At 39.4% G+C, this 26,315-nt stretch overlaps 1 protein-coding gene across 5 annotated transcripts in view; it reads right to left on the reverse strand.

The window, feature by feature from the left end:
- Positions 1-593: 593 nt before the first annotated feature.
- The window catches only part of robo1 (roundabout, axon guidance receptor, homolog 1), a 258,365-nt gene continuing 232,643 nt past the window's right edge, over positions 594-26,315 (reverse strand). For 2 of the 5 annotated variants that reach the window (XM_082180878.1, XM_082180881.1), the window contains 14 exons: positions 23,442-23,613; positions 20,042-20,245; positions 17,248-17,274; positions 16,272-16,314; positions 14,871-15,025; positions 12,432-12,806; positions 11,155-11,265; positions 9,923-10,058; positions 8,605-8,844; positions 8,050-8,522; positions 7,583-7,747; positions 3,614-3,898; positions 3,301-3,512; positions 594-1,824 (listed from right to left, as the gene is read on the reverse strand). In XM_082180878.1, the coding sequence (XP_082037004.1) occupies positions 1,810-1,824; positions 3,301-3,512; positions 3,614-3,898; positions 7,583-7,747; positions 8,050-8,522; positions 8,605-8,844; positions 9,923-10,058; positions 11,155-11,265; positions 12,432-12,806; positions 14,871-15,025; positions 16,272-16,314; positions 17,248-17,274; positions 20,042-20,245; positions 23,442-23,613 (2,613 nt within the window). In that variant the 3' untranslated portion in view covers positions 594-1,809. The remainder of the gene's footprint in view (positions 1,825-3,300; positions 3,513-3,613; positions 3,899-7,582; positions 7,748-8,049; positions 8,523-8,604; positions 8,845-9,922; positions 10,059-11,154; positions 11,266-12,431; positions 12,807-14,870; positions 15,026-16,271; positions 16,315-17,247; positions 17,275-20,041; positions 20,246-23,441; positions 23,614-26,315) is intronic. The other 3 variants (XM_082180879.1, XM_082180882.1, XM_082180880.1) reach the window with 2 other exon arrangements.

A 26,315-nucleotide genomic window follows, 5' to 3' on the forward strand; every position in this document is an offset into this window, starting at 1 on the left:
TAGCTCACATAGACTGAAGAATTTTGATACAGTGACCTAAGTATTGAGAAATGTTTCCTTGTGATTGTAAAAAAATTGTAAATTGAAAGGTTAATACTTGTGTGGATACAGATTCAGAATATGAATATATTTCAATATAATATTACTGTAGAAATGTAGCAATTTTGTATTGTTTGGTTTTGAACTGGAGTTGAACCCGTGAACAGGGTTTGTAAACCTGCAAAAGGTGTATAGATTTTTGGTGATGGTTGTAATTAGATCTGCGCAATTTTAGAAAAATTGAGAATCACAATTTTTTGTTTCAAATAGAGATCACGATTCTCCCACAATTCTGAACAACTAAATAAAATAATGTAATTTACTAGAGGTTCTGACAAAATGTTGTAGAATGAATTATATAAAAAAAAACAAATCAATGACTCACTCATAAAGAATTCACTCGTTTCTAACTGGATGAAAATCGTTGTCATTTAGGGAAAAGATTGTGCGTGTCTGAATCGAGATCATGATCTTTTTAAGGATCAATCGTGCAGCTCTAGTAGTAATGTAGTAAAATGTAGTAATGCATAAATAAACCAAAAAAAACAAGCAGGTCAGTTTCAGTATTTTGATTTATTTTTTTCTTCATTTTTTTAATGCTTTTTTGTTTTAAGAAACAAATGCTTGCAGATGTCAAATGAATTAACACTCACATCCTCACCCCTTTTAGAGCGTGACTGACACAACCAACCCACGAGAGCCGGGTCCTCGGCCAGCCAATCACGACCACCCCAGATTCTCAAACCGACACCCACTTCCTGTTAAGTGCATAATGTAAATCGAAAAAATGATTTCTCTTTTGAATAACGAAAGTGCACAGGTGGAGCAATACTTTCGTAAACATAACATCCCTGCATTATTCCTGTATATTTCTTTCATTTTTGCAGGATATCTTGAGCTGGAATGAGAATCTGGAAAAGACACCGAAGGTCAGGATGCAGGGATTTGTTTCCATTCATTCACTCGTTTGTAAACAGCTTATCCTTTTTTTTCTTTTTTTTTTTCTCATAACCCTACATCAACAGGTTTAACAAGGCCTTTTGTCGTACCGTCCGCGCTCCCCTCGCGTAAGACAAAAAGGTTAATCAATAACATGGTTCAAAATAAAGTTTAGTGATTGTGCTTTTAAAACCAAAGTCAAACATAGAACAACAAACATCGACAATGACAAAAGAATAACAGTGCATTACAAAAAACAAAAACGAACAAACAATAACCCTCAAAATGTGGCACTTTTCCTGGGGCAGTTTAAACACTATTACAATTTACAACCAGGATGGTGGCTATAAAAAAAATTATATTAACTGGCGTAATTTAAAATTATTCAAATAAGTCAAGGAAGACCAATTTAATGTACCACAATGGATTATAAAAGACAGTTAGATATGTATACACGTGTATGTACATGTCAGCCTGTCCCTTTGTGCCTGGAGTTTCATTACAGTAACAGCTGACTGACAACCTTCTCGCCAAGGTGAACAAAGCCATAATCAGTTTCAGGAGCTTACGGACGCATCATATTGCATTGGAATCAAAACAAAACTGCTTTAGCCCCCTCTCAAATGTACCCTTCGTTTTTGTTTTTTTTCTTCTTCTGTCTTTTTTTCTTCTTTAAATGCACATTGAAATTAAGGTAAATAAATGAAGAATGGTTGGTCAGTTTTCCAAACGTGACTCTGGGTCGGTAGTTTTCCGATACCACCGAGATGGTCAAACTGCACTGAAGATGGTTGCTGAGGACGTTTAAACAGCCATTTTTCTTTTTTATCTTCAGCTCTCCACCATCTAAAAAAAATAAAAAAATAAAAATTAAGCATTAAAGCAGTAAACATCATGGAAAAAATACACATGTACCATCCAAAGAGAGATCATGCACATTAACAGTGTTATTTATTATTTTATATATATTTCTATTTAGCTTTCAGTTAGTTGCCAAGGCAAAATTTAGTTTTTTCACCTAATATTTTATTTAAGAATTATTTAAATAATTTAATTTATGTGCGAGACTTCCCAATGCATTAGCCGCAATAGGTAAATAACTACAAGAATAACAACAAAGTGCACTAATTATTAGGGGTGTGACGAGATCTCGTGCCATGACGGTGTGTGAGGGTGAAGTTAGCATAGAATATGCCACCGCTACGTTTACATTTACATTTATAGAAATAAAAACCACTTAATTCAGTTGGATAACGGTCACTTCAATTCCACCCAGCTCATCCAACACAAGCTCGATCATGTGACAAGATGACTGACAAGACCATGGCGGAGGATTCTTTGCACAACAGAGCCTAAAAAGCGTCTGACACATGTCTTATCTTGTAGAGTGCGCGCTCAGCACCGATGCTTCCTATTCACAGAGTACGCAAAATCGAAAGAGAAACGCAAGCGCACATTCAAACGCGATTTCAATAGCCCACATTTTAAAAGCGGCTCCCTGAAGCATGCGAACTTCTCCCAATATGAAAGCTATCTTATGCTGGGCTGTGCAGTTGTAACCATCTCTTAGCTCTGTATCATGCTTGATGAAATTTTTTTTCTCTATTTGCACTTTGAATATTGAGAGAGTACTTTGATTATGGTTGCACTTAAGACTAAGAGAAAACGATGTTATTCATTTTTATTTGTACTGTTTTTATTTCTATGAAATAAATTCAAATTTCTAGTTCTATGATTAGTTAAAACACTTCAAATGCACCTGCAGACCATTTTTCTAGTCATGTATTTCATCATTGAGGATTTCTTAAAAATACTGTGTAAACATCTCGTGTCTCATCTTGTGAGCTAACGGTCTCGTCACACCCCTACTAATTATAGAACTATTTGTGCTGCAAACCAGTATGTTTTTGTACAGGTGAAATAACTGGAAGCGGATGACACAGGAAGCCTCGCACATTCAAGTTACAAATGGCCATGCCTTAATCTCAAGAATCTTAGAAATGCAGATACATTTGGGGGGGCCAATGTACTGCAGAGTTTAGCTCCAACCTGCCCCAACACATTTGCCTAGAAGTGTCTTGTAATCCTGAACACCTTGGCCCTGTTTACAATTGGCATTAAGATGTGTTTTGGTCGATCGGATCACAAGTGGACAACGCAAAATACAGGTGTAAACACGGTCTAAAAACATTTTGAGCTTGTCCACTTTTGACCACTTCCAGAGGTAGTCAAAAACCCATTGGACCGGATTCATGTGGTCAAATGCGTTGGAACAGCCTTTAATTCCTTTCATTTTCAGGTATGTTAGAAGTGTGGACATACCTCAAGCTCCTCCCCATCTATCTGGAAGGCTCCTGTGGTGTTTAGCCCAACATCTACAGGGTTTCTGCGGGCCCCTGGAGCCCCCTCGCCTCTCCGCCGTCCACCGGACCCCCGAGAGGACAGTGAACTGGAGGAGCTGGGCTCCCTCTCTCCACGAGGACTGTGGATGGCTGGGAAAGATGGGCGACTATAAGGTAGGATGTCCTCTGAGCCTGAAAGAGATAAGATAGGTAAAGAGAAAAAAGGTAGGTAATTTGAACATTATTTATTGTAGGATTAGGTAATGTGAGACAACAGGAATGTAGTGCAGTACCTGGGTGGTGGCGGCTCTTCTGGGCTGCACCGGCATCTTGTTTGCTGCTTTTCCCTGTTCTTTGACCCCTCTGTATATCTTGGCCCTCCCGCCGTTCTGAAGAGCTGGTCCGGGTGTCTGAGCCATCCCGGGGCCTGGGTCCGCCCGGACCCGTTCGCTTGTCTTTGCCATCAGCAGAATTGGATCTGGGTGACATGGCCCCCCGTGGTCCCTCCGGGATAGTTTTGGCCGGGTGTGTTGGAGACTTCAGCATGGCTGGGGGAGGAATCGGAGGAGGTGGAAGATCTGTGAGGAAACAAAATAAATGCCTAGTTCTGTCTTGAAACTCTAGATGGTGCAGGCTAATAGGTCCTTAACGAAAGCTGATGATAATTACAGCGTTAACTACTTGGCACAAGCTGATTGGTTTGTGTCGCATCTGCAGCCAATGAGCTTGATGCTCAACATTTAAATGGCTGGTTAACATTTACTATAGCAGTTTGCAGCGCACTTTCAGATTTCCTCAGAAACCCTCCACCTTCCCCAGCTCCACCTGTAGAAATCTGCTATGGGTAATTGATATATGCTATATGTAAAGGAGTGATATGTTCCTGTACTTTCTCTGCAGCAGCCGCATGAATCTAGAACAACAGCAGCGCAGCAGATCTATTCCATCAAGACTAAATACATTAACATTGTCAATTACATTACCATGCTAAAAATCTTCTGAGAGTTGTCATTATAGAAAAGGCATTCACGTTTTGTGAATGTTTGACAATATCTTGTGTCAGTGTACTAATGCTAGCATTTGCCATACAAGTTTACGTTTTAGCTCACTCAAGACACGCCATATTCACACATGCTTTTGTCCTTCAGAACCAGACGTTTAGCTAATTGACACCAGAACTCATTTGTCTGGCACCCGGAAGGTGCCATGGAAACACAGCTGTGCCGTTGCATTGCAACCCTCCAAACAGCTGCACGCTGGAGCTCTTTCCCACCGAGGTGCCGCTAGTCAGTCGAGAAACTGTGAATGACGGTTCATCACTGTCACTGGATGTCTCGGCGCTTCCCGTGCCAGTTATTCAGGGTTGTTTACAATTGCTGTTCTTGTTAAATATCATGGCCTAAAAAAAGTCTGTCGGAGATGGATCCTGTAAACTTGTGCCAGGGACGATGAAACCTGATTACATTTTAAATCAGCATGCCCAGAGACACAAATATACCCGTTATGTAAACATTGCGTCACTAAGACGCTTGTTGACAAGTTTAAAAAGTGCTAAAATTGTGCCGGGGCGCTGCGTCAACATTTTTACACATTCAAGGTCAAAGCACACCGAGCGCGTGTCTCGTTTTGTCGGGGAGAGCTTAGCCCACCTTCATCACTGCTCTAACACTCAGCAAAATACGAGAAGGATCAGTCGATCGTGGATGGTTTTTCTAAGTCTTATGGTGTCTTGCAGTAAGTCAGGCGGCGGATCGATGCCAGGGTGAGAGAGACGGGGCACATTTCACAGGAGCAGAAGAGAGCTGTTAGATTTACGAGGGGTCTGTGCTTCATACAACAGCTAGCGCTACTGTCCTTATTTGCTTATGTAGTTTCTGCGTCGCCATGAAATTACTAGTAAAACATGTCCTCCTTGCTTAGGTGAAGTTTGAGTGAAAGCTTTGTCATCGCAGGAATAAATTACTTTTTAAAACAGGAAACAGTTGTAATATATTATTTCACAGTATTGTAGTAAATGCAGCCTTAGTGAGCTGAGACTTCAAAAATATATCACAAAAATCTTACCAACCCCAAACTATTGAAAGGTAGTGCATGTCTTTGCAAATGCATCAACTATTTATAAAATTGCCTGTTACATGAGATAAGATAGTAGTTTTAAATCAACCTGAGCTGCATTCAATCAGGCACATAAAACATATTACTACTGTCTTCCTGTATTTTATTTTAAGTTGGCTGCAGTGCAAAAAAATGTAATGGTAGCCAACCAACCGAAACCTCTAGAAAATGGCATCAGCTAGAACTAATGGGCAAATGGCATGTCAGCTTGGCTCATGAATAGCTAAATTTAAATTATTCCTACAGCTCTGTTTTTAAAGTTTGACAATAACTGTCGACATGCATTCTAAGAATATTCATCATTCAAATTCGAAGGCCTTGATTTACATGGTCTTGAATTGATTTGCATCTAGAATTTCTTTCTTAAAATTCTATATTTTTTCTAGTTATGCTCACTACAAAAATATCTAATCAGCTAAAAATTGTTCAGCTGGAAAAGTCGTGAAATTTATCCAACCTACATGTATTCTGTTCCTTTCAGCCGCTTTACATGTTTTCTAACTCGTATTTGACAACCAAAGACGTCTGACATTCCTGCAGAAAACTTTTTCCTTAATCTGAATAAAAACTTTTAATAGAAGCACGCAAAAGAAGGAAAATAAGACAAAGAGAGGGAGGAACGTCTGGAAAAGACTGTCTCTTTTCTCTCCAGACAGAAGTGGAGGCAGATGAAAGGTTAACAGGGCCTTCTGGAGAGGAGTTGGAGGAGGACGAGATAATAAGCCTGGTGTCACCCAAAGCACTGAGCAAACAAGAGCAAAATTAACCGAGGCGGGAGGGATTGCATGTTTGATGCGTGGTATTTGGGGGGGTTGGTAGGCAATCTGTGTTTCATATCATTTAGTTTTTGAGTGTGTTTGTGTGAAACGCATTCAAACGACAATCTCCTCTGTGCGAAACACTGTATTTAAACCTCCCACACAGCGTAGCTTGACTAAGGCCTATCAAATCAAAACACACATTCAACTCAAACTTCAGCTGACACAGACTGATCAATCTGGGTCTCTTCAGCGGCCAACAGCGAACAAAGACGAGAGAGAGAGAGAGCGGGAACGGAGAAGATTAGAAGAGGGGGAGGAAGAGATTACAGTGAAGGGAGGGAGCGAAGGACAGATGAGAGGGGCTAGTTGATCTGATAGAGCCAACCAAGGCCTGTGTGTGTCTGATATTAAATCTTAGTGTCAACACACAAGGACAACCGACTCAGTGACGAGACGCAGCAGATGAGAACGTGCGCACAAATACACACTTGCACAAATGTGAGCAGAAATTTCGGATGCGTTTGTGAGCACTTGCTTTTTCAGTTCCACACGCATTACATATATAACATGACCTTTCTGAAGGCTTCAGAGCTTTTCAGAAACTTTGGATCCTGCTGCAATTTCATTAGAGACTCAACAGGACTTGTCGCTTATGACACACTGTAGCTGGACACCACTGTTCCACCCCTTCGTGCTCTTCATTATGTAGTGTAGGTACTTTGCACATAATATATCTATGGAGTTTTTAAATCAACATCAAGATTTTAGATTAAAATGTACTGTATATGAATGAATTATGTTAAACTCCAAATAATCTTTTTGTATTTCAGGCTCATGAGATTTTTGTTAATTTAATATTATAATTTTATTCTAAGTAAATTCAATATTAAAAAAACAAAACATTAAAATATTACCAATATATTATATTAAAAAAATTATTTTCCAAAAATATATTTTTAGCTATATTTTTATTTCTTAAAAATATTTTAAATTCATATTGTAAATAATACTTTGCTAACATGTTAATGTTTAGTCCCTTTTCTTAAAAAAAAATATTTTAAATGAATACATTTTAAGAAAAGAATAACAACAACAAATGAAAGATATAATGTAAATCATATTTATAATGTAAATTATATGTTTGGTAACATTTAAATGTTCAGTGTTTATTTATTTTGAATTTATAATTACAAAATACAGTTACATTTCAATGTTCCTTTTTTTATTATTATTTTTTTATATACTATTCTGGTAATATTTTAATGTTTTTTTTTTTATTTACTTGAGAAATAAAAAAAATAAAAAAACATATTTAGTATTCATGAATCCCATCCCTAATGACAGTGTACAGAAAGCAGAATTGTGTGTGTGTGTGTGTGGACGTACCCTCTGTGTAGGCCTCTCGCCGCTGGTAGCCTGTCTGAGCAGCTGGATGTTGTTTTTGCCTCTTTAGGGGCCTCCTCTGACCCGGGGCTGCGCTAACGTTACTGTCTGTGGACACTGGGCTGCTTGGACGGTGTCCCGCAGGGAGGTTTTGGTATTTCCGTGCTGCTGGCAAATTAGAGGACAGAGAGTTTGCTTAGTTCAGCTCTATTAAAGGCTGCAGATTTGACTACAAATTAATTCAGAAGCTGTGGAACGTATAGTATTAAAGTTAGGGTTTTCATTTGAAATCATTAGCATTTCAATTCATGAGCAAATATTAACAACTTTCGGTGGAACACTTCCACATCCTCCATTATATGTGGCATATCTTTAAGTGAAAATAGAATATTCTGTGGCTTTGTCCCTCAAAAATGTATTCAGGAGGAGGTTTAAAGTCTTACTAAGAAATTGTATACATGTTCCAGTACCTCCAGACACTGGAAGCTGATGGTGGCCTTTGCCAGGATGCTTTGCCACTCGTAGACCAGCATATTCGGCCGCAGCTGCCACGGCCTGAGCGAAATCAGCATCGGTAAAGAAAGATCCGTCTGACGAGCTGACGGCGCTGGAACGACCCGACGAGGCGTTGTCCTCCTCTGAAGCCGAGCCCCAGCCGTTGATCATAGACCCGGTGACCGAGCTCTCCAGGTCGCAGGTGCTGGAGGCCGGGGTCTGTTCCAGGCCCCGCAGGAGAGCCCTCTGCTGGGGCAAGTGCTGCTGGTGAGGGTGGCTGTGGTGCAGGTGGACTCGAGCCACCTCTGCATCCGTCTCGTCACCCTCTTCCTCGTCCTCTTCTTCCTCCAGGCCATCCGTGTCCAGGCCCAGGGGGCTGGAGATGTAGCCGTACGTGTGCGGCGGGGAGAGAGGGCGTGGTGGAGGGGGTGGGCTCACCAAGAGTCGCCTAACAGACGTCCAAATATATCAAAACTGTAAATGCTGCGGAAGTGGTTTGAAAAGAAAAGCATTAGCGAGCTGTTGCGTACCTGCGCTCATGTAGGTCAGGGTTGTCCTGCAGCATGGGATGCATCTCCTCCTGAGGGGACGGGGTGAGGGTCGCGGTGGACTGGTGACTGTAGGACACGGCGGCAGGGGAGGAAGCCGCTCCCCGTACAGGAGGCGTAGGTCCGCGCTCCAGCTCCACCTCTTCCTCCTCCTCTTCAAGCTCGTCAGGCTGCAGATACATCCGAGATGGCGGCAAAGGGCACTGCAGGTCTGTGTCATAACTGAAGAGAAAACAAAAGAAGATGCGATTAGAACATAAAAACCGTCTATCTTGAGTTTCCCACTTATAAATTGTGATGTTTGTGCCTAATCATGTTAGGTTTTAATATTTACTAAACACTTTTTTTATAATAATAGTAATTAAATCAATAATTTATATATTAATACAATTTATTAATTTAAAATGAATAAATACAAAATATTACAATTAAGTTTATATATAATATTATATATATATATATATATATATATATATATATAAACATTTTGTCATCATTTTATTTATTTTCTAATAATTCATTTATTTTATACTTATTTTAAAAGAATAATCATTTATAATATTAAATTAAAATAATAATATGCTCACATTAATAATAATATTAAAAGGGCTTGACGTTAACTTTATTTGCTCACCAGCAACTGTGGCTAGTGGTTTTCCAAAGTTACTAGTCACTTTGTATTTTCACTGGCCTCAATTTTGACATCTATACCATGGGGAAAAACTTCCATTTAGAAATTTTTAATATTATCTCATAATTTGGCGGCAGATAAATTAGGCTGCTTTCACTTTAAGACATGACGCATGGATCCATTATACTGTTACACGTGCGTTTTCTTTCTCAGCTGTTCATTTAAAACATAACTGACTGTGTTTACATGAATACTTGCCAAGACTGGCATTTTGACATTATTTTGGATGTGAAGAATGAGTCAAATTATGTGCAATCGCAAGCTGACATTCAAGCCCTGTAATACCAACCAGATCTTCTCATACAGAGAAAATGAAACGAGTGAGTGAGGGGAGGCGGGTTTGTGTTTCAACCCGCTCAAGCGAGAAAGCACAGCTGGTGTTGTTTATCTATTCTGTGGAATTGATATGTATCAACACTACATTGCACTTAGTTTATTATTTCAGGTGCCTTTTTAAAAGACTACAATTGAAAAATGTATACCGGTATATTATATGTACAATTCAACCCACCAAAGTGGCTAGGAGTGACATCGTAACACGCCACTGCTGAAATTTGCATTATAAGCATACACACCAAAAGTGAAAACCTGTTTGTGTGTTGACCTCACCTGTCGTCCATCGAGAGTGTGTATTCCTGACATGGTGGTGGATTAACCGGAGGTGGCGGCAACAGTTCGGTCCAATTCATTGTGTTCTGTTTGGCCTGTTTAGTTGTTCGCCCACCTTTTTTCTGCCCTTGACTTCCTGTAAAGCAAACAAAAACACAAACAGCTATAGTAGTTCTTAGCCCACAATGCCATCTGAACTCATAAATTAATTTGATTGCAAACCAAAATGGGTTTATAAACTCTGGTTCATTTCATTTTCTGTTAGTTTGTTTGCTGAGCTTGATGCATGTGTGAAACAAATGGCACTTTTACACTCAGGAGAAGCAACATTAATGACACCCACACCATAATTTATGCGGTGTAAAACGCTTATGTGCATTATCTCTCTATTTGTAATTAACGCTGCGCTCTCCATCAAAAATGAGTCATTTTTCAAAACTAACACTCTCCATTGCCCAGAGGAGAGGTAGAGTGAGAGAACATTAAAAAGAGAAACATTGGAGGCCAATTAACAGAAAGGAATTAAAATTCAGAACCAATGAGCTGTGAGGACCTCCACGCACTCAGACCCTCTCTTTAATTACCTGAACTTCAAATACAATATAAAAATAGATACGATGCATTACGCTAGCAGCCTTGCATGCGCCGCAGAATGGGGCTCATTTATCTTTGTCCCGCAACAAACACCGGCTTTCTGACAACATTATCCCCCCTTTCTTTGAGTCGGATGGATGAAAGCCGGAGTAATTAATGACGGTGGGGCAAAACGCAAAAAGGGAGGGAGGATATCCTCCAAATCAGAAACATCCCCGGAAAATGCGGCAGACCTTAGAAATCTGCAGGGAACATGGTTTTAACTAAAGAAATTAGGAATGAGGGAGTGATTGTTGCTGCCGTGTTTAAGATATGCGGCCGTGCACCTCAGAAATCATGAGGAAGAATCACCCCCTTTTGTTCTGACATAAATGTTTCTCTTTGTTCCCCACAGTTTCTCAACAATGAGCAAACGATTTGAAAATGTCCTGTTTTGCATATGATTTACTGCCTCTTGAAGTGATGAAAAGGCTCAGAAATAATGGAAATGAAAAGAAAATGGAATAATGGGTAAATTGCGAATGTTTAGTAGGTTATGTATGCAGGTTTTGTAAGAAATGAACCATCGGTTGGTTGGTTGGTTGGATAGATGGATGAACAGATAGATAGATCAACAGAACAATAGACGGATGTCTTACCAGAGGTGCTGCTTCCCCTGTCCGAGCTGCTGTAGGTTCCTCCTGTGAGGGCGTCCTGGGCCTGGTTATAGGGGATGGTGACTGAGATGGGACCCTCACCTCGGTAGTGGTCTAAGGGGTTACAGTCAAGAGATTGAGTTTTTATTATACGTCCAGGTGAGGCATTATATACCAGAGTAACTGAATAAAAATTATTTTGTGAACTAGACGAATGAAAGCTCTTATAAAAGCAGACACTTTAAAAGAGAACGCATCAGAGTGGAACATCAGACAGTCGAGTGGTAAAAGGTTACAAAAGGGGTTTCAGCCATAAGCTGTTATGACTTGTTGGTGACTGGTTTCAATTGTCGACCAAGTGTGAAATATCACACCCACACACAGAGTTAGATTCATGCAAGTTGAGTTAGAAAGCAAACACAATCACCTTTTTAGTGGCACAATATAAAGCAGCAGATAATGGATAGCTTTGAGCTTGAGTTACATTCCCCCTTATTTGTACAGTAATCTAAGATCTCTGGCTTCACACTGTTCTGAGACATCCGACACTTCACAGCCTCCTCTTTACCTTCATCCCCATCCAAACAGTAAAACAACTGCTATAAATATGGATTAAGTTGACTAGCAGAGCGTCGAGTTAAATTACACATATACACAACACGAGCAGCCGTGACAGATATAAAAGGGGTTAGAAAGTCAAAGAGCCAGAGATGTAAAGGTGCCAGAGATGCTATTAAGTATCAAAATTGCGTAACACTTTTATTACGGTCTGAATATGAGGAGACAAGTATTCTACAAGACAAGAAGAGCAACAATTTGATGATGCACCTTTGTGGTAAACCGAGAAAACGTGGCATGGGTTTCTTTGAAGAGTTTGAACTAGTCTTCACGAACAAATTTGAATAAATCTGCTTTAACTTTTTGGGTACGGTTTGAATATGAGGAGACAACTGAATAACAAGACCAGAAGTGCAGCAATTTGATGACACACCTTTGTGGTAAACCCAGAAAACACGGCATGGGTTTCTTTGAAGACTTTGAACTAGTCTTCACGAACAAATTTGAATAAATCTGCTTTAACTTTTTGGGTATGGTTTGAATATGAGGAGACAACTGAATAACAAGACCAGAAGTGCAGCAATTTGATGACACACCTTTGTGGTAAACCCAGAAAACACGGCATGGGTTTCTTTGAAGACTTTGAACTTGTCTTCACGATCAAATTTGAATAAATCTGCTTAAACTTTTTTTGGGACCGCAATTAAATCCACAGAACTCACCCTTGTTCAGTTTGTTTTGTTCCATGACGTTATACTGCAGTGGTGTGTTGATGTCGGCCTGTTTCTGAGGCGTTCCCTGGCTGCTCTTCCAGCTCTGCTTCTCGTTAAGGTCCGCACTTCCTCCTCCACTTCCGCAGCTACTGCTGTTCATGTTGTTGTTGGCCAGGCTGGACTGGATGAGCTGGGTGGTGGCATAGGGCGTGGGCTGACCGCCGGGTCCCACGAAACGGCCGTCCTTCAGGTTGGGGCTGTTGAAGGTCTTCATCTCGTTGATCTTGTTGGAGAGGTCCACGTCGCTGTAAAGGCCTGTGTCTGGAGCCAGCAGGTTGCTGGCCTTGTTGTCCATTTGGTTGCTGTAGTTGGCAATGCAGTCAGCTGGACGATAGAAGGAGGTGTAAGACATTTTGACAGCCAAAGGACTTAATAGACTGTTTAGGACCTATGGATTTGAAAACTAATGGATAAAACTCATGGAGCCAAGATGCTAGGTTGGTTTTAAAATGCAGATTAGCTTTAAAACCGTGAATTATGTTTTCAGACAGAAAGGATACTTGAAACCAAAAATTTCTAAGATGATGTGGATCACCCGAAATTCAAATACTAAGATAAAACTCCCTGATACCGTACAATCTATTTTTCTCTACAGCTTTTCCCTCGTCCACGACACAAGCCAAGCGTGTCACTTTGAGTTTCTCAAGCAGCCGCGCGAAAGGCATCCCGGCTCATCAAGCAGGATGTTCCAACACGTCCGAATCAAAAGCCTCCAAAACGAGGAACGCTGTAAAAGCCCATCCTCTGACAGATCCAATTTTCCCCGGCTCATAAAATATTCAAATCCTCCCTGGGATCTGAGCAAGAAGCTTGGCGCGTAAATACCGCGGTCTGCCATTGGACAGATTTCGAGCGTAGCTCATGTTTCCATAAGTAGGAACGGCTCTGCACTTCAAAGGTTGACGTATCAATGATAAAAGATCCCATGGAATGAGACAAACTAAGTCGTAAGTCTTTCCAGAGAAGCCCTGTGGGTACTGATCCGGTTAATATCCTGGAGATTTTTTAGTATTTGGCACACCAGGCAAGCGGGTGTCAAGCTTTTAACATGTCATGCTGTGAGAATCACTCAACATTTATCCTTCATTCCTGCTTTGATGAAGGCGACATGGATAAAAATCTGTTAGTGAAAACACTCCAAATAAACGGATATCAAAGGTAAAGCAAAGCTTTTGGGTTAGAATAGCCCCATCTATGGTTTCTATGAATGGTATGAACAAACACAAAGCCTAATCCTCAGGTCTACCCATGAATATGGGAGCAAATTTCTTATATTCAATAGAAAGACATTTTCTAAAAGGATTGGATCCATTTAAGGGTTCTGTAATGAATGAAATGCTCTTAGCCGATGGCTTAGTCACACAAGCTGATATCTGGGAACAAAAAAGCTCTTGTAGTAAGTAACGTTTAAATATCATTAAATGAACCAACAGTGACACCGCTGTCCAAACTAAGACTTGCTTTGTGAAAACTGGGTGACTGTAAATTAACACTACTTTGTCACTTTCAGTGTATGTGTCTCTTTGGACTCACGAGTCAACCTGGCGTTCTTTTGTTTGTAAAGTAACTTGCTGACTCCTGAAATAAAGCCACCTGGAGGTGCTCCATCACTCCTCCTCTTTCCTCGCCCTTTCTTTTTCTTTTTTTTTTCTCTCTCAGGTCTATTTTGACCTCTGTAACAACTCCTGGTTTCCTGAATAAGCGAGCACTTAGAGAAACTGCATTAAAAGGTTCTAACGGCGGTATGGAAATCAGGCGGCTGATTGGATTAGCTGGACTACAGCCTGCAGGGCCTTTTCAATATCGGGAGCTTTTATTTTCCCTAAAAGTCCACGTTCCAACAAATCACACAGTCGTGTGTCAAAGGAAGGACACAATACTTATATTGCATTCCATTAAACTTGGAAAGTTGGAATTTCCTGCTTGGAACGGTGCAATAGAACGCCACTTCTTCCAAGCTGGAAACTTCAGTGGAAATGAATAAGCCAAAACTTCAATGAGATTTAGGAAAAAGGCATTGCACGAACACGGCGGTAAAAGAGGGAAATGATCACCGTTAATGGTAATTGGTTGCTTTAAATCAAATAAAACACATCATTTAGTCACAGTTACCATAATAAAACCTGTTTAGCAAGTATTTTCCTCAATTGTAAGTAACTCTTTCAGAGATCGTCTTTCCTCACTTGACGCTTTGGGTAAAAGCGCGTACTAAATTAATAAATGTGAAAAATAATCTCTATTGATAATCATGATTTAGTTTCTTTAAACATCAGCTTCCATGCATTTTAAACTAAAATGCTACATGTTTGGAAGTGCGAGATAAAGTGGAATATTTGTACACCACTACAACAACGAGACTACTACACACTCGCGCGAGCACAGGCTTACCTGGGCGGCTGTAGGTGGCCAGGTTGCTGTCACTGTTTCCGTTGCTCCCGGTGCAGCAGTTGATGGTGCAATCGTTGTGATTGGAGCAGCTGTTGGGCCAGGTGTCCGCAAGCCAGGGCTGGGTTGCTGGTTCACCTATATTCAATAAACCCGGCCTAAAAAACACAGACACAATATGATTTATTACAAACTTTAATTTGGAAACGTACAAGGTACTCAATCTTGTTTTAATTAGGTTTTTAGACTTTTTTTCACTTTTATTGGCTCAATACAGACAGGAATCATTTGAGGCCAACACAGTAACATTGAAGTTTTAGGGCTGGGCTAACTGTTTGTCTGACCAATGGCTGGCAGAGGGAAAACCATTCCATTTGGTGGTGCTGAAATGACACACTTCAGCTTTAAATAAGAAGCCCATCCCATCTTCTTCTATCCCAGTGCATCTCTCAGGGCTGTATCTGTGCTAAATGGATTGTTTGCGCTCGAGTTGCTCGTGGCTGATGACACCGTTTCCCTGAGGCCTCGTGACCGTTAGATCTCTGTGTGGATTACCCAAGCGCTGGAGAACATTGCTGCTCCAGCCTGGGAAAGAAAAACACGAATGAACCGAGCCATCGCTAAAGGAAGAGAGCTTGGAGCTCTAAGCGCATGCCAGGGTGTCACAGTCAATCACCATGATCTCAAGAACTGGAGAAGGCTCTGGGTAAACTCATATATGAATACACCCAGAGTCGTAGTAACCGTTTCTAACAAATCTTGCACTTAAAGTATGAGATTTTGTATTTCAAAACACTTTTTTGCTAGACAATTGGCTAATGTGATAAAACAAGTTCACATTAAAATGATTCAGAGATTCTTTTTTTTTAGGGACGTTTATCAAAGGCACAAAAAGAACATCAAAGAAAGAGTTTTGTGCAACGTGATGCTTCAAAGCAAGCGCTCATGCCTTATATCCCTGCAGCATGGTCTGTCTCTTTCTTGTATTTTTCTAACAGACTCTTTAAGCTTCAAAACCGGCGTAAACCTTTCCTCCAGGCAAGGGCAAAGACCTCCTCAATGAAAAGACAGACTTTAAAAGACGTCATAAAGGGAAAGACACACTAAGTATCGTCTGCAACTATTCAAACAAGGACAAAGATGTAACACATGCACAACTGCACATGAGCATGGGTGCACCAGCATGCAAAATTATTCCATTAACATGGTAGAAACGAAGGGCTTTTGTCTCATTTGGGCTCTGCAGGACTCCGTTTCAATGCACAACCTCCAAAGGCGTCTTTGCCAAGACAAAAATGCCCCCCAGTGTCAACAAAATGCAACTACACTACAGTACACACCCTCCACATGGGCATTGTTGGCTCCTGATGAATATTAGTGTGGCTATTTTTAAGAACATCTCACCTTCCCGCACTGCTGACGGCCTCTCCTCCTCTCTGATAGGCCACTGTAGATAAAAGAAATTACATTAATGAAGAAAAAACATGGAAAACATCTAAAATGTCTTTAAAATGCATCCTTTTGTGTTCCACAGAAGAAAGTAAGTCATACAGGTTTTGAAAAAAAAACGTAGATGAATAAATGATGGCATATTTTTAACAATTTCAAGCTAAGAATGCTCATCCAAGCTTGCATATTTTCTTTCATATCTTGCATATCCCCCTGCGTTTCATTTAAAACCAGTAAACGTATGGAAATAAAGCTTGTTTGGTTGAATTTGCTTCTAAAAACTTGCGTTCTCTTTCTCAATCATCCGCGCCTTTAAAAAACTCCCAAAACTAGGTGAGTCAACAGCAGTTACAGAGAGATTGCACGAGATGAGAAATAATGAAAGGGTCTAAGTGTCTTTCTCTGGCATGTAAAAGTCATCCGAGTTCAATCCTCACGCTAGGCCAGTTCCTCTCTTCGTCTAATTGGCCACAAAACTTCTGATGTCACAGCTTCCTATCCAGCGTTAGCGCTTTGATCAGCTCCTTTGCCAGTTCTAAAAGCCCTCTTTAGTCAAGCACTCTTCTCTTTAAGCACTTTCCTCCCTCTCTGTCTTTTATTTTTGACTTCGTTTTATGCTGACAAGTCCATGCGACTGAAGTTCTCTTTGATTATCCATGTAAACCTCAGACTGGGGTTCCTTTCTTGTGGCGAGATGTATTTTTAAAGAGAGACCGTGCCTCCCACACTTTCGCCTGGTGGTGTCATATTTGTTTTGAGTTCTGCTGGGCAGAACGAACGTGACTGAAGCCAGTGTTGAGGGACACTTCATTACAATGGCTGGAAAACATTATACTGCAGTGCACTTTCCAACTCCACTGGGCAGGAAGTCGTCACACTCTAGGGATTGTGGGAATGATGTGCATATGTGCTGTGAGGAAGGTGTGATTACCTGTGGGGGTGAAGGTGAAGGAGGGCACTGCAGACACACAGAACAAAGAGAAAGAAAAAGAATGCATTATTCATCAGATTCATATTTAGAATAGTTATTATTCAAAAATGAATGATTCATCATAGCAGTACTGTGCTGTTATTGGAAAAAGTTTTCAATAAGGCATTTGTCGTCATATTTTAGAGTCTCTGATGTAACAGGTCTGTTACCAATTACACAGAACATTAAAACCTCATCATAAATACAGAGTTCATTTCATTCTCCTTGTCATCTGATCTCTGTGGTTTTACAGTTGTGGGTTTGTGTGTTTTATTCACTCTATATATCTGCATAGAGGAGAACATATATCTATATCTAGATTTTAGGGTATTCAGAGTGGTTGCTTATACTTGCCCAAGTAAAACGAGTTCTCTTTACTATATTTTGTCACTATATGTGTAATTGTAAATATAGAATTTTCCCTCAATTTAAATTAATTTTTATCATCCGCCAGGTGAAAATAGCAAGTTGGATTACAGTATCAATAGTAATACTGATACTTCCCACAAAAGCTTATATAGTTATATAGTATTATTACAATAAATCATTCATATAAGTATATGAATATAATGCATTTATGTTAATGTAATTTAATAATAATACCAAAAAGTATATCTTTTTTTTTTTTTACAAATATTTGTATTTTATTTGTATCTATTATTTTATTAAGAAAAAAATATATTAATTTAAATATTTAATTTAAATAAAATTATATAATATTATATTATGTTATATTATATAATATTATATTATATTCAGACACGTATCATCAGATGGCAAGCATTCGTGCCAGGCTGCACTTTATTAACTTTGACTTAAATCTATTATAACACATGCCCCTCGATCTGATTTAAAATCTAGTTTCTTTCATGTTGATCAAAGGCTCCAATAAGCAGATGAACACGGCTGAATCAATCTGAGCGATATGGGGTCAGAATTCATAATAAACAGCCCATCAGGAACATCAAAGTATCAGCGCAGGAAGCTGTTGCGCGTGATGCCGTCAGGATTGTTTTTTTTGCCAGCGTTACATTGATACATCAGAATTCAACACCTGCTGTCTTCACCTTCTCATCTTCGCATATTTACGAGAAAACAACCTTTAAAATTGTCAGCCGCCGCCGTCCTTTTCAAATGTCACGTTTATCGGCTGCGCTGTTCTGGTTCTTGGCAGTGCTCTGAGAAAAGATGAGTCTAATAGATTGGCCAGTTTTTTTTTGATGATTTTATCCTGTATGCATGATGGTTTTGAAGCAGAAGTAGATTGACACTTGGCAGGCCAAATGCAGCATGGGAAAAATATAATTTGATGGACGATAAGTAAATCAAATCTCGGAGGTCTGGGGATGATCTGTGTATTTAAACAATTTATCATACACTCGCATGTAAACGCACATGCACATACTCACTCAAACACTGCAAGATTATACATCTTTCCCAGCCGCATCACCCCGTTCCACCCGGAAAACAGATTACCACTTCATGTGTTTACTATTATCCACCTTTGCTCAAACACGTTCACGCTTAAGAGACTCGCAGCAACCGGTTCAAACATGGCAACCTGTGGATTCTTGTGGCTTGCAGAGCAATACAGGAAGTGGGAAAGTCTTTAGTAGCTCAAAAAACACTAAGACCAGAGGTCAGAGGCGTTAAAAGTCCCTTTTTTTCAGGCACAAAAGACGACATACTTTCTGCAAGACATAAGTTTATACTATCATGCACAATTGTATTGCTTCTAAGCTTCCAAGACTACATAACATGGATATAACTAACTAGACTAAGAGATGACTGGACTAAATAACATTTCTTTAAGTTTGCAAGCCATACAAGCACATATCCACATGCAATCCTTATAATGCCTTGCAATTAGTTTTTGTGTTGTGTAAGATGTGTTTTATATAATTCCACTAGCATTTAGAAAGAATGTTTCTTTAAAAGCTGCCTGTCAACCTCGTGCGGTTGTCGAAACAAGAAGTTGTTGAGTCATCCTGGTAAATGAATTCAGGTGCTCTCAACCTTGAAAAATGGACATATTCATTTTGGCTTTTTTTTTTTTTGTGCTCTTGTGGTCGACACGTTCAATTAACTTGAATGCGTCCCAGCCTTGGGAGTCTATGAATGCTAACGCTAATGAATGGCTTGGATCTTTTCCTTTAGATTCCTGCCAATAAACATTCCATTAAGCTTCATGTCCTTGAGACACGCTAGCTATACCAGCATTGTTCCGTTCACCATCTCCGTCATCTCTTCAATGAAGGAGAAAACGGAAAGAAAGCTCTGAATTTCGACTGTAAGGAATTCATTGTGATTCATCAGGGTCAAAGGAGGAAACGGCTTTTTAAAACACTGGACCACAGGGAGGGGAAAAAAAACGATTTCTATGGCAGTGAAGAGATCAGACTCAGTCAAGTAATTTCATACTGGCTTTAATAAAAGAGCCTGACGTTTGGGATTAAACCTGAGACAACACAAGCCGAACACCAGAGGAAGAAAAGAAGATAGTCGATAGTAAAACGATCAAACATCTGCCTCTGACTAACACATGAACACACAGACTCCATATTAAAAGATCAGATGAGAGACACGCCACGCCTTCTTAATAATAGCTCAGAAACTCATAATTATTAGGTTGGGGTGACTAACCTCTTACTGATGTTATATTTTATGTATTTTTAAATCGTTATATGCGAATACACTGTCAAATCAGTAGTTTAGCATCAGAAACGTCCTGGACCTCTGAAGTGAGTGGACTGACCTTTGCGGATGCCGGCGTAGCTGCTGCTCAGGCCGTTTCTCTTCTTACGGTGACGGTAGAGCCAGATGCTGAAGACCATGAGGATGATCCAGCAGGCTGCGCCGATGCCTGCGATGAAGGCCGGCTGGCGGACCACGTCCGAGATCTGCTGAGAGATCGTGTTCTCATCGTCCGGCGGCGGCGGGAGAACACGACCCGTCGAGTCTGAGGTAAAGACGATGAGAAATGAAACATTTGACATAAACCATATCACTGATGCAAAAATTAAAAGGAATAATCCAGGTTAAATACACCTGCAGCAAAATGTGTTTTGTACTTTTCAATCCAATGTAGATGCATTTAAAATTAAAGTCAATAAACAATATTGTTTCGCATGTCAGAACTTGTCTAACTCACAATATTCCTTTGAATGTATCAGATATTTTACAGATGATAATATTAACAACAAGTAATTTGACATCAAAAATAATACTTGACATTATAAACATAACAAGCCATTATTCTACTTGAAACATAAAACAGCAACAGAAAAGAATAGCTTTATTTAGTGCAGTTCATTTCACTATAAATCGTATTCATGATTAATAACGTGAATTTTGCTAACGTTGACTTTGAACTGGAATAAGAAGTAGAATGGAAAGTACAGTGCTTTTATCTATTATGTAAAAGATAAATTATGAATGACAAGACATTGTCTGTCAGCAACCAAAAAAAGCAACTTCCCTTTCTTATTCTTTTTTACATTAAAGAGAAACTAGGGCTGTCGACCCAAAAGAAATTTCACTCTGTTTGACTTGTTTTCCTCTTCCTCCCTGTTTCATGTGGGCATCACTTTCATCATTTGACTATGTTCAGATTTTTTTTCAGCCGGGGGGCAAACAGGTTCCTCCGAAACCTGAGCATCTCTTCCTCATCCCCCCTGTAATTCCCTGCTCCGTTTTTTTTGTTAGTCTGTTCTTTGTGCTTCCTCTCTCGGAGGTTTTGTTTGTTGTTAGGACGTGACTGAGACTCCGCTGAGAAGCTAGGCCAGGACAGGTGCGTAGGCTGCAGAGATGCAGGAAAGCCCACGGTGTGACAAATGCTTTTGAGACCAGCATCCTCTGCTTCCAGTGGCCCTTTTTTACCTCGGCGTAAGGCCACAGAAGCACACTCAGCAGGGGAATCATGGAATCAGATCAGTCACTCCGTTCATTCATCCCACACTGCAAACTCACTGCCTCTACTGTGGATCTGTATGTGAGGTTACAGCTCAACTCTGTACTAGCAAACATCTTTCAATGTGGGACAGGTATTAGTATTATCCACAGCATGCTGATTAATCTTTAGTTATATTTATTCTGATGTATTTTTGAGGTAGTATTGTATTTTATTACATTCAGGGTTTGAAATTAACACCCGCCAACCCGCCAAATATGGGTAAAAATCAACTGTGGCGGGTAACGCCGTCACATCACTTGCCAATTTGGCGTGTTACTTATTATGTTTACTTTGTCGAAGCCGAATCTTCGCATATCTGGCATACTTGAACATACACATCACTACGCAAAAATTAACGGCACGCTTGTTCATTTGCATTGAAGCAAAAGCGAAGATTAAAAAGCATTTGGTTAACAGAAAAGACATTGTTATTTTCCAACATCCTACTTTTTTTTAATGTTCTTTGTACTGTATTGATCTGTCCACCTAAAACATTTTTGGAGGATTTGGAGGATATGAAAGAGGAAGGGAGGAGATGGCTGAATGACAGAATTTTGTTTGAATAAGAAATGAATGTATGAAATCCAAATTCTATAATAATAATATTATATATATAGAGTATTATATATATATATATATATATAAGATGTGACGTAGTTAATCTGGTTAATTTCTTTTTCTTCGGCTAGTAGAAGTTCTGAATGGCCGGTAAAATTTAGTAGCCAACTTGGCCGGTGAGCGAAAAAGTTAATTTCAAACCCTGATTACATTATATTAGTGTTTTAATGAAGATGCTACAGAAAAGTGTTTATTTCGTTACGTAGTTGAAACATTTGCTGAAAAACATTTATGCGTGTTACATATACTTTATAAGTCTTGGTTGTGGCAAATAAAGCTTCCACAGTTATATACCACATCGTTCATCATTTTCAGTAAAGTGAGTAAGATATCAAACGATCTGTGACAGACAAAGCGATAGTGACACATGGTGAAAACATTGTTCCTCACACTTGTGTGTTGTGGCATTACTGTAGGATCCAATATAGTCGTCACTGCATCATCTTTCATTTTCAGTCTCTCTGAAAATCCTGCATCGAACCGTCTTGTTTAAAAACGAACCCGCAGTAAAATGAAGCGAACAAACGGACATTATCTTTGTTAAAAATAAAGTTCCTCCATGTTTGGGATCACAAGGAAGGCAATGCAAAGACTGTTTTTCACAACTTGGCACTGCAAAACATCAGAAGTTGCTGGAATAATCCTGTGTTTGCATCTCTCTCGTATTTACTAGTATGACGTGCCGATATGTGTGCGGGGCTAAAGTAGGCGTCGATCTTTCGTCACACTATTACATCATACTTGGTTTCAATAAGAGCAGTTTTTTTTGTACTAACAAGGAAGTTTTGAGTTCTGAAACTTCCAGGATATTTTATAGTACATGATTGACCTCTTAAAATGTCAAAAGATCAAGGAAAATGTGATTTCTCAATTCACGACTCCTTTAAAAACCAGCTCATTCTACAATTGAGAACATTTACTGTAAGTTCAAAAAGTGATTTTCTTTGTGTACTTTCATGGACGTGTCTCTCTTTGTGCATCCATCACGGTTTCAGAATACAATTTAATCTCTTTCTGTCAGATATCTGACTGTAAAATAGTCTCTGACGGCACTGCGATTGATGTCTTATTGAAATCAGATTTGCATAAATGGATGGCCTATTATCCACCTGTATGTACTGGCACAAAACCAGGCTGTGCAACAATCATTTCCATTTAGAGCGGGTTAACCGTTGCCACCGATGTCTTGAGGCTGAACAAGTTAAAGCTTTTTAAAGTTTATGAAGAAATAAACTTGTAAAGCAATTAAAGGCTTTAAACTGCACCTTATGTGTCCTTTATTCTCCGATGAGACTGATAACTCTGATAAGGTTGTTTTTTTAAATTACATACATTTTGGTGGCTAACCACAAGGCAAGTTACAACCGTGCCGTTCACTGCACGTTTTTTAAAGAGAAGGCTCAAATAATGTCCATTATCATCAACCTTTCCAGTCATAAGAACACAGCCGGGTGTTAAAAAGGGCCGGTAGCTGTATCAGAGTGTTTGTTGTGTTTCAGTAACCCATTATCAAGAGAATCAACAGTTCATATTGTGCTCTTGTTTAGCTGCAGTATTCAATCAGAACAACATAAATCCGACTCACCCAGCTGGAAGGACGTGGCCTCGCTCTTGACCCCGGGACCGGCCCCGGTGCTGGCTGCCACCTCCACCCTGTACGTGACCCCTGCGGTCAGGCCGGGAATCAGAAGCGAGTGTGTGGATCCGTCCACAGTGCGGTTAATGTGGTATCGGCTTTCGTTACCAAGACACCAGATCTGAGGGAGGAAACGTGAAGAAAACGGGATGGGAGACAAGCGTTTAGCACTTAATAAAGAATTATTTATGTTGAATAACAAGTCTGTTCTGAACGAGTGAACCTTTTTAAGTGATACTAACACAGACTAACCGGTCAAAAGTCTTTAAAACTTTGAAATAACACAAATGGAAGTATAAGTAGTGCCAACAATATTGTTTTAGTTACAAACAACACTTTCATTAAACTAAAGAAATTAAAATGTAGGATTTATTATTATTGTTTACTTATTTTATCAAAGAACTAATTTAAAGCATTTAAGTCTTTTGAACAAAATAATTTTATGATCATGAGAAGAATACATTTAGTAAAGTGTGTCCAAACCTTTGTGTAAAGTTATTCTTTTTAAAAATTAATTTAATTTTATATTTTGTTTAAAAAACTCATTTCAAGCATTTAAAGAAGTCTTTATAACAAAATATTTTTAATATGAAGAGAAGAATAAATTCACTCAGGTGAGTCCAAAGCTTTGTGTAAAAATATATTTTTTTTTATTAATTAATTTGTCTATTTTGTCTAAAAAAATTATTTCAAGTATTTAAAGAAGTCTTTAGAACAAACATATTTTTTAATATCAAGAGAAGCATAAATTCACTCTGGTGAGTCCAAACCTTTGTGTAAAAATATATTTTTTATTCATTTATTTTTATATTTTGTCTAAAAAGATATTTCAAGCATTTAAAGAAGTCTTTAGAACAAAATATTTTTAATATCAAGAGAAGCATAAATGAAGTGTCCTACAGGTATGTGTACAATTATTAGGGCCCGAGCACCGATGGTGAGAGGACCCTATTGTTTTTTATTATTATATTTGTGTCTAAAAACTAAATCTCTAGCATTTCAACGTTTTGATCAAAATATCTGAAAAGCATCAATTCATTTAAGTGTGTCCAAACTGTTGTTTGTACAAACAGACAAATAACTTTCACTTTATGTTACATATAAATATCTCTCGTCTGAAAATGATGACTGCCCTTTACATAATACAAGTTTCCTCAAAGCTGTTAAGTCAATCAATTTGAATGTTACCGTCAGCCAGGGTTGCCAAGTCTGCGATTTCCCTGTGGAATTAAGCTACATTTAAACTGTCGCCGCAGGTTGATTTAAAGGTTTGACATATTAGATATTTGACTGAAATGCTAAAGTTGAGATGTGTCATGAATACAAGATTCACCACCTACAATAACACTCCCTATCTGTGGTACCGACATTCCGTCTGTTTTTCCCTGACATGAAAATGTAGTTTTTCTTTGTTTTCATTGCGCGCAGTGAACCCTGGTCTGTTTCCTCTCTCGGGAAGCTCAGCCAGCCGTGCCGTCCAAATGAGCGTCAAAGTGTGTGTGCGACCCTGTGCGTGAGCGGAGCTTGGATCAGCCACCCTCACCCTAACACAATCACAGGCCCGGCAGGGGTCCCATTCACCGGAGTGAAATGTGATATAGCCCCCTCTCTGACCACCTAACTTCCATTATAGGGTCAGCGCACAGATCTACACTGAGCTCAACGGAATCACACATAGAAACAAAATGCTTTTTTCCATGCTGACGTCCCTCTTTTCTGAAACGTTAACCAGATTTAGACATCCCCGAAGGCTTCGAAGGAAAAAAAAAAGTGGATTAAGTGCAAAAAGAGTGAAAGTGAGATAACGAGGAAGGACGTTCTGAGGGTTCTGAAGTTCTCCTGAGGCACAACGGGGCAGAAGAAAAATAAGTGTACGAGAAAATTGATTAGTGAAAAATCCTCCTCCGCCCAATTTAACAAGCATGAAATTACTCACTACCTTCTCTTACACCGCCTGAAAACATTTACCTGGAAAATTAACTGGGACTGAACGACTCAAACCGAGCCTCTTCCCCGTCAGCCGCGGCCTACGAACTAAACGCCGAAACGCCGCAAACCCATTCAAATCTGAGCGCCTGAGAGGAATATCGTATGAGATGGGCTCTGTTATCTTGTTTGGACAAGTAAAGCACATAAAGACATGCAGAAAGAGAATAAAGGACGAGTATACACCTGGAGTACGCATCCCTGAGTATACACTAGGAAAGTGTTCCCGCAATCATAATTGTATGTCTAGTCATATTGCAAAAGTACATACTAGCAAAGGGGGCACTAAAAGACACAAAGCGTCTACAAATAAAAATCTAATTGATATTTTTTTTTATGGAAAAATAACGTATTCTGCCACATTAAGCAGTCAAATGGATATTTTGGTCAAAAAGATAAAAAAATAAAATAAAAATATATAAAGCTGTTATTATATACACTTACTATATAGCAATATAAGTATATACTGTATATATATATATGTGTGTGTGTGTGTGTGTGTAAACCTATAAATATATCAAAACATGCTTATAAGGGAATGTTTCGTCACATTGTTATCCAGGATATGGAAAGTACCCTATATGAGCCTATACTCCCCCTCTATGAGCGCATCTGTCTGGCGAAGGCTGTGGTAACACCTTATGTTAACCACTAGATGGCAGCATGTCACAACAGCTAAAAACCCCTCAAAGAAAATCAAACCAGTATCCACTAAACTCTCTCCATCCATTCGCCACCAGCACGTCATAAACCGAACAGACTGTGACCAAGTAAATATAATTTCCTCTTCCACTTCCTATTTCCTTCCTCTACTTCCATCCTTCACTCTATTTTTAT

This window comes from Leuciscus leuciscus, assembly GCF_965113295.1.
Source record: "Leuciscus leuciscus genome assembly, chromosome: 9".
Classification (NCBI taxonomy): domain Eukaryota; kingdom Metazoa; phylum Chordata; class Actinopteri; order Cypriniformes; family Leuciscidae; genus Leuciscus; species Leuciscus leuciscus.